The 12001-nt window shown below is 35.8% G+C and overlaps 1 protein-coding gene across 1 annotated transcript in view; it reads left to right on the plus strand.

The window, feature by feature from the left end:
• Window positions 1–12001, plus strand: part of LOC150110175 (uncharacterized) — a 525668-nt gene that overhangs the window by 422367 nt on the left and 91300 nt on the right. The window contains exon 19 of the mRNA XM_090391921.1: window positions 7810–7893. Coding sequence (XP_090248047.1) covers window positions 7810–7893 — 84 coding nt within the window. The remainder of the gene's footprint in view (window positions 1–7809; window positions 7894–12001) is intronic.

The raw sequence follows: 12001 nt of genomic DNA on the forward strand, positions 1-12001 counted from the left end.
TTCCTTTATCCAACTCCATTGTTACTTCATTATAGAAAGTGAGAAAATTACTAAGGCAAGATCTACCCTTCATAAAACCATGTTGCCCCTTATAAAGTATCATATTCTTGTCCACCCAATCCTGAATTCTAATTTTTATCGATTTCTCCTAAACCTTAACCATCACTCCCGATATACTCATTGGTTTATAATTTGCTACCTCAGTCCTGGAGTCCCCCCCTTATCCAGTGGAATAATTTTTCCCCTCCTTCCACTCAGTTGCGACTTTACTGGAACTGAGGCTTAAATTAAACAGCCAAGTTAGAGGAGGCGCTAATTCTCTTGTGCATTCCCTTAAAATATGGGTTGATATGCCATCTAATCCCATGGCAGTGTTAGCATTAAAGTTCTGTAATATACAAAGCACCTCAAATTCTTCTTCTATCACTAGATTCTCATCAGTCAATGACACTGCGACTTTACTGGAACTGAGGCTTAAATTAAACAGCCAAGTTAGAGGAGGTGCTAATTCTCTTGTGCATCCCTTAAAATATGGGTTGATATGCCATCTAATCCCATGGCAGTGTTAGCATTAAAGTTCTGTAATATACGAAGCACCTCAAATTCTTCTTCTATCACTAGATTCTCATCAGTCAATGACACATTCGGCACTGCAATATCATAACCAAGATGGTGCACTTTTGCAAAATGATCACTAAACAACTCAACTATTTGATTAGCTTCTGTAATTTTCTTACCATCAATATTTTTTAAAGTCATCCTTCCAAAGTTATTCCTCCTTTTACTTGCCACATAGCGAAAGAACTCTTTAGGATTTTTTTTTTTTTTTAACTCGTCAGCTAGCTTCCTCTCATAATTAGCTTTGGCCTTCCTTACCATGCAGGTTACCCTTCTTAAAGCATTAAAGTTCTGTAATATACGAAGCACCTCAAATTCTTCTTCTATCACTAGATTCTCATCAGTCAATGACACATTCGGCACTGCAATATCATAACCAAGATGGTGCACTTTTGCAAAATGATCACTAAACAACTCAACTATTTGATTAGCTTCTGTAATTTTCTTACCATCAATATTTTTTAAAGTCATCCTTCCAAAGTTATTCCTCCTTTTACTTGCCACATAGCGAAAGAACTCTTTAGGATTTTTTTTTTTTTTTAACTCGTCAGCTAGCTTTCTCTCATAATTAGCTTTGGCCTTCCTTACCATGCAGGTTACCCTTCTTAAAGCATTAAAGTTCTGTAATATACGAAGCACCTCAAATTCTTCTTCTATCACTAGATTCTCATCAGTCAATGACACATTCGGCACTGCAATATCATAACCAAGATGGTGCACTTTTGCAAAATGATAACTAAACAACTCAACTATTTGATTAGCTTCTGTAATTTTCTTACCATCAATATTTTTTAAAGTCATCCTTCCAAAGTTATTCCTCCTTTTACTTGCCACATAGCGAAAGAACTCTTTAGGATTTTTTTTTTTTTAACTCGTCAGCTAGCTTCCTCTCATAATTAGCTTTGGCCTTCCTTACCATGCAGGTTACCCTTCTTGCCTGTACCTTGTACTCCTCATGGGAATGCTCATCACCTTTTCTTTATACTTCCACCACAACTTTTTCTTTATCTGTAACTCTTGCTTGATAATATTATTTATCCATCTTACTCCTACCTGATTCCTCCTCCTGACTCTGGGAACACAGTCAGATACAGCTTTCATTAAATAGTCCTTGATAATCTCCCATGCACCATCAACATCTTTCCCATTTAAATTCTCATGCCATAGCACTTTTGAAAACTGACCTCAGCTTTTCATAATCACCAGCCTTATAATTCCACATATAACCCTTCTTAACAGAATATTCAACACATAATACAATCTCCCAAGTCAAGACCACATGATCACTTTCACCAAGTGGAGAAATGTATCTCACTCAATTACTTACTGATATGTTCTCTATGACCAGATCTAACACCCTCAAATCTCTTGTCCCTTGCATTTCATGCTGTCTCAGGTAGTTATCTCTTAACAATTGTATAAACTCCAATTCCTTTGTTCCTTGAGAGACCATTCCTTCTCCCAAAGTATGTTCCCATAGTTAAAATCACCCTTAATACTCTAATATGACAGGGTATTAGAGTACACTCATCTTACTAATTTGCCAGTGCATACCATCTACCAGTGGTGGCTCGTGGCTTCAAATCGTGGGGGTGCTGCAATTTTCGAAATATACATACACACTGTAAGTACAGTGTATACGACGTGTTTGGATAAAATATCAAAATTATGGTAAAAATTTTAAATAAAAAAAAATTAAACATGAAAAAATATTGTTTATTATCGATAAAATTATACAGTTTGGTATAATTCAAAATTACTTAAAAATAAAATCCATTCCTTTAATTGTAATGTCCAAATATTTAAAGAGACAGAGTAAACATGATAAGCACTACAAACACTCTACTACTGGTGCAAACTGCATATAAACAACAGTGGAACTGCGTGACAAACAGTGCCGCATTACACTAATAGTTCGCATCTTGCTATGACATGCTGCTAGCGTCCTTCGCCCACCTAAATTCTACAAAATGGATTTTTATTATTTTTTATACAAAATGAGAGAATTGTATAGGATTGTTGATGATAAAATTAAATATTACAAGCAAATATAAATAAATTAATAAATATATTTATATATCCAGAAAAATTGGGGGTGCTACAGTTTCGCAGTGCCTATGCACGAGCTGCCCCTGCCATCTACATTCTCCCTTATACTCATTGGATTATAGCAGCAACCAATTACATATTTCATCCTGTTGATTTCTATCACACACCAAACAGCCTCAAATGAACTACCCTCTACATGCCTGTCACCTTGAAGCATTTCTACCATTTTTGACTTGAATGCTTCGTCTATCATTTATTATTATTATTACAACTCTAGAAAAACTCCATATCATTAGTAACCCCCCCCCCCAATCTGTCCTCTATTCTTTCTGAAGATACTATATCCTTTACACTCAATCCCTAACTAAATCATTCTTAGTTAACCAAGTAGAACTAAGTAATGACAAAAATTCATCACACTTATTCCGAATACTTCAGGAATTAGTATACATAAACTGGAATACTCCGTATCCCCTCCCCCCATAATCACACTCTGTGTGAATTAGCCCACTCTGAATACCATTAAAATTCTGAGTATAATGAATCCCCATTTCACAGTCATTATTAATCTTAGTACTATTTACAGCTAAGTCGTCATTATTTCTGACAACCATCCTCATACCCTCCCCTTGTAATAACTCTCATTTCCCTGGTCTAAAACTGCCCATATCTTCATTAAACAGTAACTTCTGTAAAAGCTTATTCCCATACATATTCAAATGCAGTCCATTATCGGCATATAATTCTTTTCTCCCATAAAACTCCTCCCATATATCCACGTATCCCACCTCTCTTTTCCTACACATCCTAGCTAGCATTTCATTCATCATCAATGCCCTCCTTCTCATTTCTCAACTATCATATCTGGACAGCACAATGACAATCCTAACACTCCTACTCTAACACAATCTCTAACATCTCCTTCAAATCACTTGCCACGATTTATGCTTTCCGAAATCATTTGTCCTAACCATTAAAATCATATCATCTATACTATCACCTCTCTTTACAGCTGTAGTCACATGCTCTAACATACCTCCCGGCCAACGTTCTTTAAAGACATCTCCGGTTTTTATTCTACAAATCATTGAATCTCCTATTATTATTTTCTTAACCTTACCAATCACCTTAACCTTTCTCTGTCTATCCATCTCTACCAAATTGATCCTTTCCATTCTCTTATCCAACCACTAAATCTCACTCTGTGCCATCTGTGGTGAGCTCCAGAGTGCCATAAATCTCTCTAAAATCTCATTACTGCACTTCTTTGTTATTCACTCATTTCAGAATTATTCACATTTACTTGCACATTCTGGCTTATGTTTTCACATATCATTTCTTCAGTTAGTTTACATTTCTCACATATATATAAATCCATCTTAACTTCATACCACATGTTTTTCTGAAAGCCTGAGACATACATTAAATTCAATGACACATTCGTATATATATATATATATATATTTTTTTTTTTTTTAAATTATCAAATAAATAAAAAAAATTGCCATCAGTGATAATGGGAAATTGTTGAAATCATTTACTGTACATAAATGTTGCATCTGCCTGGAAAAGGCTGTTGCAATATATTTTGTTTGTTAATTTTGACTAATTATACTTAGTTGACAGTTAATTTTTTGCTCTTAAAGAATTGCATATATCAGAGTTTGAAACACTTTGCTATTTCTAAATTTAAATTTTTGTGACAACTTTTATAAGGATTGTTTCTTCTGAAGGTGAGTTAGCCGATCTCATAGAGAGGTAGCTGTTTTTTTTCTTCCAGAAACTTGAGTTTTTTTTTTTTTTTTACCACAAAACAACAATCTGGCCAGAAGAACAAATCACAGTTTATAGACAGTACATTTGTTTCATAGCCTTAGTTGCTCTGAGCATAATTTCAACCAATAGTCCACTAGAGATATGCTTTTTTACTAATCAGAGGATTGAATTTTTGTGTCAAGCAACAATCAATAAATCAAATTCTTCTAAATATTAGCACATTCCTTTCAACATATATTCTGAATTGAGAGCATTATCTTCTTTAAAAAGAAATAATTTCATTACTCGCACTGTAATGTTCTGATTCTGTAATATTCTGTTTTGTCCTGAACAAAGCAAAACCTGTTATTGTTCAGAACAAAATAGAATATTATAGAAAACTTTATTATTATGCAATAATTCAAGTGCTGTCTTGCAAGCATTCTTACACAAATTCAAATTAATATGTTAAATAATCTTCTTAATCACCTTATTAAGAACATTGTTGAATATATTAATGTGGGTTTAATGTATAACATCCTGAAATGATGATTTTAAAACATTTTACGTTCTTTATTCCAAAATTATATTAATTTGGGTTTATGATGATTTAAAGCATTTTATGTTCATGATACTTGGAATTCTTCAAGATCCAAGAATGTTTTCCTTTTTTTTATGTTACCAGCCTCTTGCTCAGCCCCAAACTTGGAGGACTAGGATATCTTACTCTGCAATATAGTATTCATGGCAGCACCAACAATACTATTGGGGGTTAGAAAGTTGGATAGAGAGAAAAAAGTTGAAAGTAGAATGCAAGCAGCTGCAATGAAATATCTAGAGTAGTTAAAGGTTGTACAAGAATGGATCAAATATCAGGAAGAAATTACAAATACAAGCAATAAATGATAAAATAAAAGAACACCAAATGAATTGAGAGAACATATACAATGAATGAAGAAGGGGAAGGCTACCAAAAGAAGTAACAAAATATAAATCAAATAGGAAGACCGAAAAAGATGATTATGAAAGGCTAAGAAAATATTACTAAGAAAGTGACTAGTATTCTAAACAAGATAAAAATTAGAATATAAGAGGAGTACTGTAATTCAAGGAGAATCCCAAGAAGTTTTTTCACTATGTGACGAGTAGGAGGAAAAAATGATAGTGGACGAATTACCTTTCTGGATGGAGATAGGAATTGGATGACCAAAGCAGATGACATAGTTGAGCTATTTAACAATCACTTTATTAGAATGTTTCATCCTGGTACAGCTGGCTTATTCCTAGAAGGATAATGAGTAATGAAGTGGTTAGAAATGAAGGAAGAGAATGTATTCCAAATGCTGAGTATGCTAAATATTGATAAGGCAGGGACCCAGATGCAATTTCACCACATGTTTTACAAGAATATACTATGGAACTAACTGTGCCATTATCTTTAGCTGTTTAGTGAGTCTTGCTATGGGTCAGATTTCTGGAGAATGGAAGGAGGATAAGATAGCATTATTGCATGTGGATGGCAGTAGAATGGAGGTATCAAATTATAAGCCTGTGTGTATTTCTTCTGTAGATAACATTTTGGAGAAATTGTCTGCATGATTGGCCGAGTGGTTAGTATATCCACTCTCCATCCAATAGGTTGTGAGTTCTAATCTCACCATGGGCATGGATGCTTGTAATTATTTTTAGGTGGAAGATGAATTTCATTGCCTAGTGTGAGATCATGCCACACTTATTGGAGACTTATTTTCCCCCTTCAAGGACTGCTTTGCTATAATCATCAACAAGTTCCAGGGACAGTCGCTGAAGGTAGCAGGGATTGACTTGATGGAGGACTTCTTCTCACATGGGCAGTTCTACGTCGCATGCTCCAGAATGAGTTCACCCAGCAGCCTGGTGATTCTAGCACCTGAGGGGAGAACCACCAATGTGGTCTGCAGATAGGTCTTTAAGTAGAGAAAAAAATGTAGGTATTTTTCGTGTTATTTTTTTTAACTACAATCTTCTCTTTTTATTTCTTCATCAAATGTTATATTTCGAATTTCACTTTATCGTTTTTTCTGCATCAACATGCTTCACTTTATTCAAACTGTATATACTTTTTCTTTATTAGGTTTCATTTACTTTTGTGAACACCTTTGCGAAGCACTAAATCTATACAAAAAATATATCACTAAATCTATGCAAAAAACAAAAATAACAATTTATAAAACAAAAAATTTTATATACCCAGAAGTGTTATAATTTGATTGTTTTTAAATAACAAACATTTATAAATTTTGAATTCTATGTACAAATGTCTAAAAATATAATGTGAGGTATCAAATTAAAGGGAATTCAACCTGAACACGAATGTGTTGTTGATTATGTCATTCGATCGAACCATAACTTTTGATAATTACAGGGTGTTGCCTGACATGGGGTAGTTGTGCTAAATTTAAATTGTTCATTGCAATCAAAGGAAAGTTTATAATAAATTTAGTTTAATCCTTTATCCAAGTGTGTGCAAACAAAGTTTGCGCCTGAAAGTATCTTCAGGACTGGGGTAAAGTGGTACAGCACCGGGCAACTCCTTGCAAAGTTGGAGCAAGCTACCAACACTCCTATCTCAGTATCTCCCATAATACAAAACACATCTCCTTGCGGATATGTATAATGTTATGCATTAAGGGAAGGGCCACTACCCAGACTAGTTTCGACCTTTATTGAGGTCTCTTCAGTGTGATCCAGGCCCAAGTGGAGATACCAGGCAGAAGCATTAGCAAGGTCATCTCCTCCTATAGGAGCTGCCAAACGGTGTGCCACCTTTTTATTAAATTACTCTGGATTTAGAGAAAGATGTTGAAAGTTTATTTTTCACTTGGTCAGACTATAATAAATTTAGTTTAATCCTTTATCCAAGTGTGTGCAAACAAAGTTTGCGCCTGAAAGTATCTTCAGGACTGGGGTAAAGTGGTACAACACCAGGCAACTCCTTGCAAAGTTGGAGCAAGCTACCAACATGGGAGATACTGAGATAGGGATGTTGGTAGCTTGCTCCACCTTTGCAATGAGTTTCCTGGTGTTGTACCACTTTACCCCAGTCCTGAAGATACTTTCAGGCGCAAACTTTGTTTGCACACACTTGGATAAAGGATTAAACTAAATTTATTATAGTCTAACCAAGTGAAAAATGAACTTTCAACAAAGGAAAGTTTATTGAAGTTAAAATTAATTTATAGTAGTTAAATACTGTAGTGAAGCACAGGTATCAAGCTAGCATGTAATATAATAATTGCTTTGGGAAAAATATTCTGTTTAGTCAATTTTTGCAAGCATAACTATTGTGTTCAGTACTGTAAAAATTGTTTTAAAGTACACTAACTCAGTTTCTCTTTTTGCTTCTAGAGATGAAATAGAATTAATTGGTTCTGATGGGAATGTATATAAAGGAAATATTGAAAAGAAGCTTGAAATGACTGCAACTCATGTGTATGTGTTTTTATTATTATTATTATTTATTTATGAGAATAATATTTATTAAATAATAAAAAGTAGTGATGAAGTAGTTATTTAGATGTCAAATAGAAGATTAAATAAGGCACTCTTGTTCATCTGTAAACATCATTATCCTGTAAATATCATTACCATATGTTAAACATCATGTAATTTTATGTGGAAAGTTTTTTTCATGGTTACAAATTAAATTGAACTTGACAAGAAATTATATTCTTGTTTAACCTCCCTTCCGCCAGAGCATATATATGTATTGTCCTGCAAAACCCTGGATATGATACATTCACCCTGTTGAAAGAACATGGGTAAGAAGTGCATGTTGGCTCTCATATTCAAGATGCTATAATCCTTCATGCTAAGTGTTCATGTGACTCTTGTTCATAGCTGGGTCTCAGTTATCTATAGCAACAAATGCAGTTCCTTCCTGCATAACTGCAATCTTAGTTATATTATATAGACTAAATACCAATTATTATTATGTTTTTACTACAGATTATTATGTTTTATTACATTATAATAGTTTTTATTGTCAGTACAAAATAAGAGATCCTTTTATACTTCCTTTACTTAAAAAGTATTGTATCACTTTGGAAAATCAATGTCGATATCAATTTTGTGTGCTATTTGTGAATAATCTCTTAGTTGACAACACATTTTATTTGTTCCAAAGAACTTAATTCAAGATAATTATTTTTGTCAAACAATTATTTTATAAATTAATTAAAATCCAAATTTTTTACTAAATGATTTAAAGAAATTACAACGTCAACTAGGATATACATTAAAATAAATTTTAATATACTTCGATATTTCGGCAACATCACTTTGCCATTTTCAAGAAACTTAAGAACAAGACACATGCACGCAGGCACAACAAACAGTAAGTGAGGAAGAATCAGGAAGCTATTATTTCTCCTAAAGTCCTAATGGTGCCCCTAGCGGGCAATGTTGGTATTCTTGGGCGATTGGGCTGAAGGTCTTCTGATGTAGGTTTACCAAATTTGAGGCAGTCTCATGCAGCCAAATTTGTTGAGGTTTGGATTGTTTCTTAGGGCTGAAGCCGATTCTATGAAAAGCCTTTCATATTTGTATTTACTATGGTGTATTATTATTATTATTGTTCTGGGAAACTCCAAGTAGTCGACAGACTCATTGAGGGAGGCCCTAACATCATGTCAAGAACAACTATTCAACATTCACACAGTATCTATCATACCTTGCCTTGAACTCATTCACGGTCGTAGCACCCACAACAGACTCTGGAAGCTTATTCCACTCATTCACCACTCTCCAAGTAAAAAACCTAGCTCTAACACCCTTGTCAACCACGCTCTTGCCCAGCTTCCATGCATGGCCCCTAGTCCTCCCACCACCAGTCATATTTTCAAAAATATCTTCTGGATCAATCTTATAAAAACCCTTCAGTAATTTGAATGTCTCAATCATATCATCCCTCCTTCGCCTATCGTCCAATTTCTGCAACCCACAAATCTTCAACCTATTCTCATAAGGTTCATTCCACCTGCTATCATCTTGGTCACTCGTCTCTGGACCCTCTCCACTTCCTCCCCATCACGAAGAAACCCTGGTGCCCATAAATGGGCACAGAAGTCCAGATGGGGTCTTATCAAGGCTCGATACAGAGGAACAACAACTTGTTTGTCTCTGCATGTTAAAGTATTTTTCATAAGCCAAGTGATTTGGTGAGCTGTTTTAGTCACTTTTGCAATGTGCCCCCTAAACTTCAACTCCCTATCCACCAACACTCCCAAATCCCTGGCCTCATCAATCTCCTGGAGTACGATTCCACCAATGCGATATACTGCTGCTATTCTTTTCACCCCAAAGTGCATAGCCTTACACTTTGCCACATTAAATTGACATCCATTTTTCCTAGCCCAGTCCTCCAAACTATTCAAATCATCCTGTAAAATTTTGACATCCTGTGCACTCACAATTGCTCTACCCAACTTTGCATCATCAGCAAACAAGCGAACACTTCCTCTCAAATCCTTTCCAATATCATTGATGAACAAATTGAAAAGCAGTGGTCCAAGAACAGAGCCCTGCGGCACTCCACTAGTCACAAGACGTCTTTTAGACTCAACTTCTGAATAAACCACTCTCTGGTATCTCTCCTTCAACCACCCTCCTATCCATCTCACCAACCCTATATCTATCCCCATCTGCTCCAGTTTACTGATTAGGGTTCTATGTGGTATCCTATCAAAAGCCTTGGCAATGTCCAGTAGTATCACTGTAAACCCATTACCCCTATCCAGCTCAGCCGTCACTGTGTTATAAAACGTGAGCAAGTTACTGAGGCATGATCTACCCTTTACAAAACCATGTTGTCCCCCATACAATATCCCATTTTCATCTATCCAATCCTGTATTCTTTTCTTGACTAATTTCTCTAAGACCTTGACATTGATTCCTGATATGCTAATCGGTCAGTAATTTACAACAGCAGTCTTGGAACCACCTTTATGCAGTGGGACTATTTTCCCCTCTTTCCACCCCCTCGGGACTAACCCAGACCCGAGACTCAAATTAAACAAAATGGTCAAGGGTACTGACAATTCTTTGGCTGCTTCTTGTACAACACGAGCTGGTATACCATCCAATCTCACAGATGTATTGATATTGAGGTTATGCAATAGACTACTCACCTCCACTTCATTCACCACAATTCCCGTATAATCTACTGGTTTATTCGTTTCTGCAATGTCACCACCTGGATGATATATTCTTGCAAAGTGCTCACTCAGTAACTCAACTATCTCAACTGATTCAGTTACCTCCCTACCATCGGCATTCTTTAAAATCATTCTGCCATGTACATTTTTCCTTTTACTTTCTACATATTGGTCTCAAAAATCCTAAAAAAAATGACTTAACTTCTTGTTACAGACCATATAAAAAATTGGCATTCCTTATCTGCTCTACTAAAGACCAACCCTCCCCCCACCCCCAGGCCTACCTGGTGTATACCAGGTCCCTTGCAGCTGTAAGCTGTCCTATTTTGGCCAAATAGGCAGGACAGCAAATATCAGAATCTCAGAACACAAGGACTACATCAAGTTTCACCAATACAGCCACTCTGGACAGCAAGATCACATGCTGGATACCTGTCATAGAATACGGTGGAAGAAAGCCAAGATAATGGTCGAGGTTATATTGTAGTGTGTAGTGTTCGTGCAAGCTCCTGATAAGATAAGTATTATTTTCAGTTATCGTTTATAAAATTACTTAATATTGCGTAGTTTTGTTTGCCTTGCGTATTTTAATGCATCTGTTTGTGTGTTTTTGGTGTGTTATAACTTATAATTTGATAAAACACGTTGCAAATACAGGGTGTTCGGGATAAATTTGACAGTTTCGTAAGGAAAAAGAAAATCTTCTTTGTATCTATTAAATTTAATGAATTGACAAAAAACATTACAGGCAGAGTTAATTACAATACCATCAACAAGATTTACTCAAAATAACCACCATTAGCATCGATCACAGCTTCAATCCTGCTTCGGAACCTCGAACAAGCTGATGCTACAGTCTCCCTGGGAAGGGCCGCAAAAACTGTTTTAATTTTATCCATTAACTGGGCTTTTGTATTACTGGAAGTGCGATTGGTGTCTTTTTCAACTGCGCCCCATACAAAATAATCCATGGGGTTAAGGTCTGGGGAGTTTGGAGGCCAAACATTTGGACTGGTGAAGTCGTAGAAATTTTCAGACAACCATTTTTGAATTTTCCCAGAGGTGTGGCAAGGGGCCGAATCCTGCTGCTATACATACGGCCTACCATTGGCTACCCTTGTTATCCAGGGCTTGACTACAGTGTTTAGCAACTCCACGTAGCCATCTGAAGTCAACCTGAGGCCCTCTTGGAAAAAATGCGGAGGCATCACATTGCCTTCAGAGGATACACATCCGAAAACCATCACAGTTTGGGGAAATTTAGTCTGCATTACACGAGGAATGTCCTTTGTACTGTATGCAAGCCATCTGTTATTCTGCGTGTTGTGTTTTTGATCCTGGCAAAAGTTTTTCTCATCGGAAAAGAACCAGATTGTTTGTGGTTC

The sequence above is a fragment of the Typopeltis vanoorti genome, chromosome 1, assembly GCF_054136105.1.
Source record: "Typopeltis vanoorti isolate ZY-2024b chromosome 1, IOZ_Tvanoo_1.0, whole genome shotgun sequence".
NCBI lineage: Eukaryota > Metazoa > Arthropoda > Arachnida > Uropygi > Thelyphonidae > Typopeltis > Typopeltis vanoorti.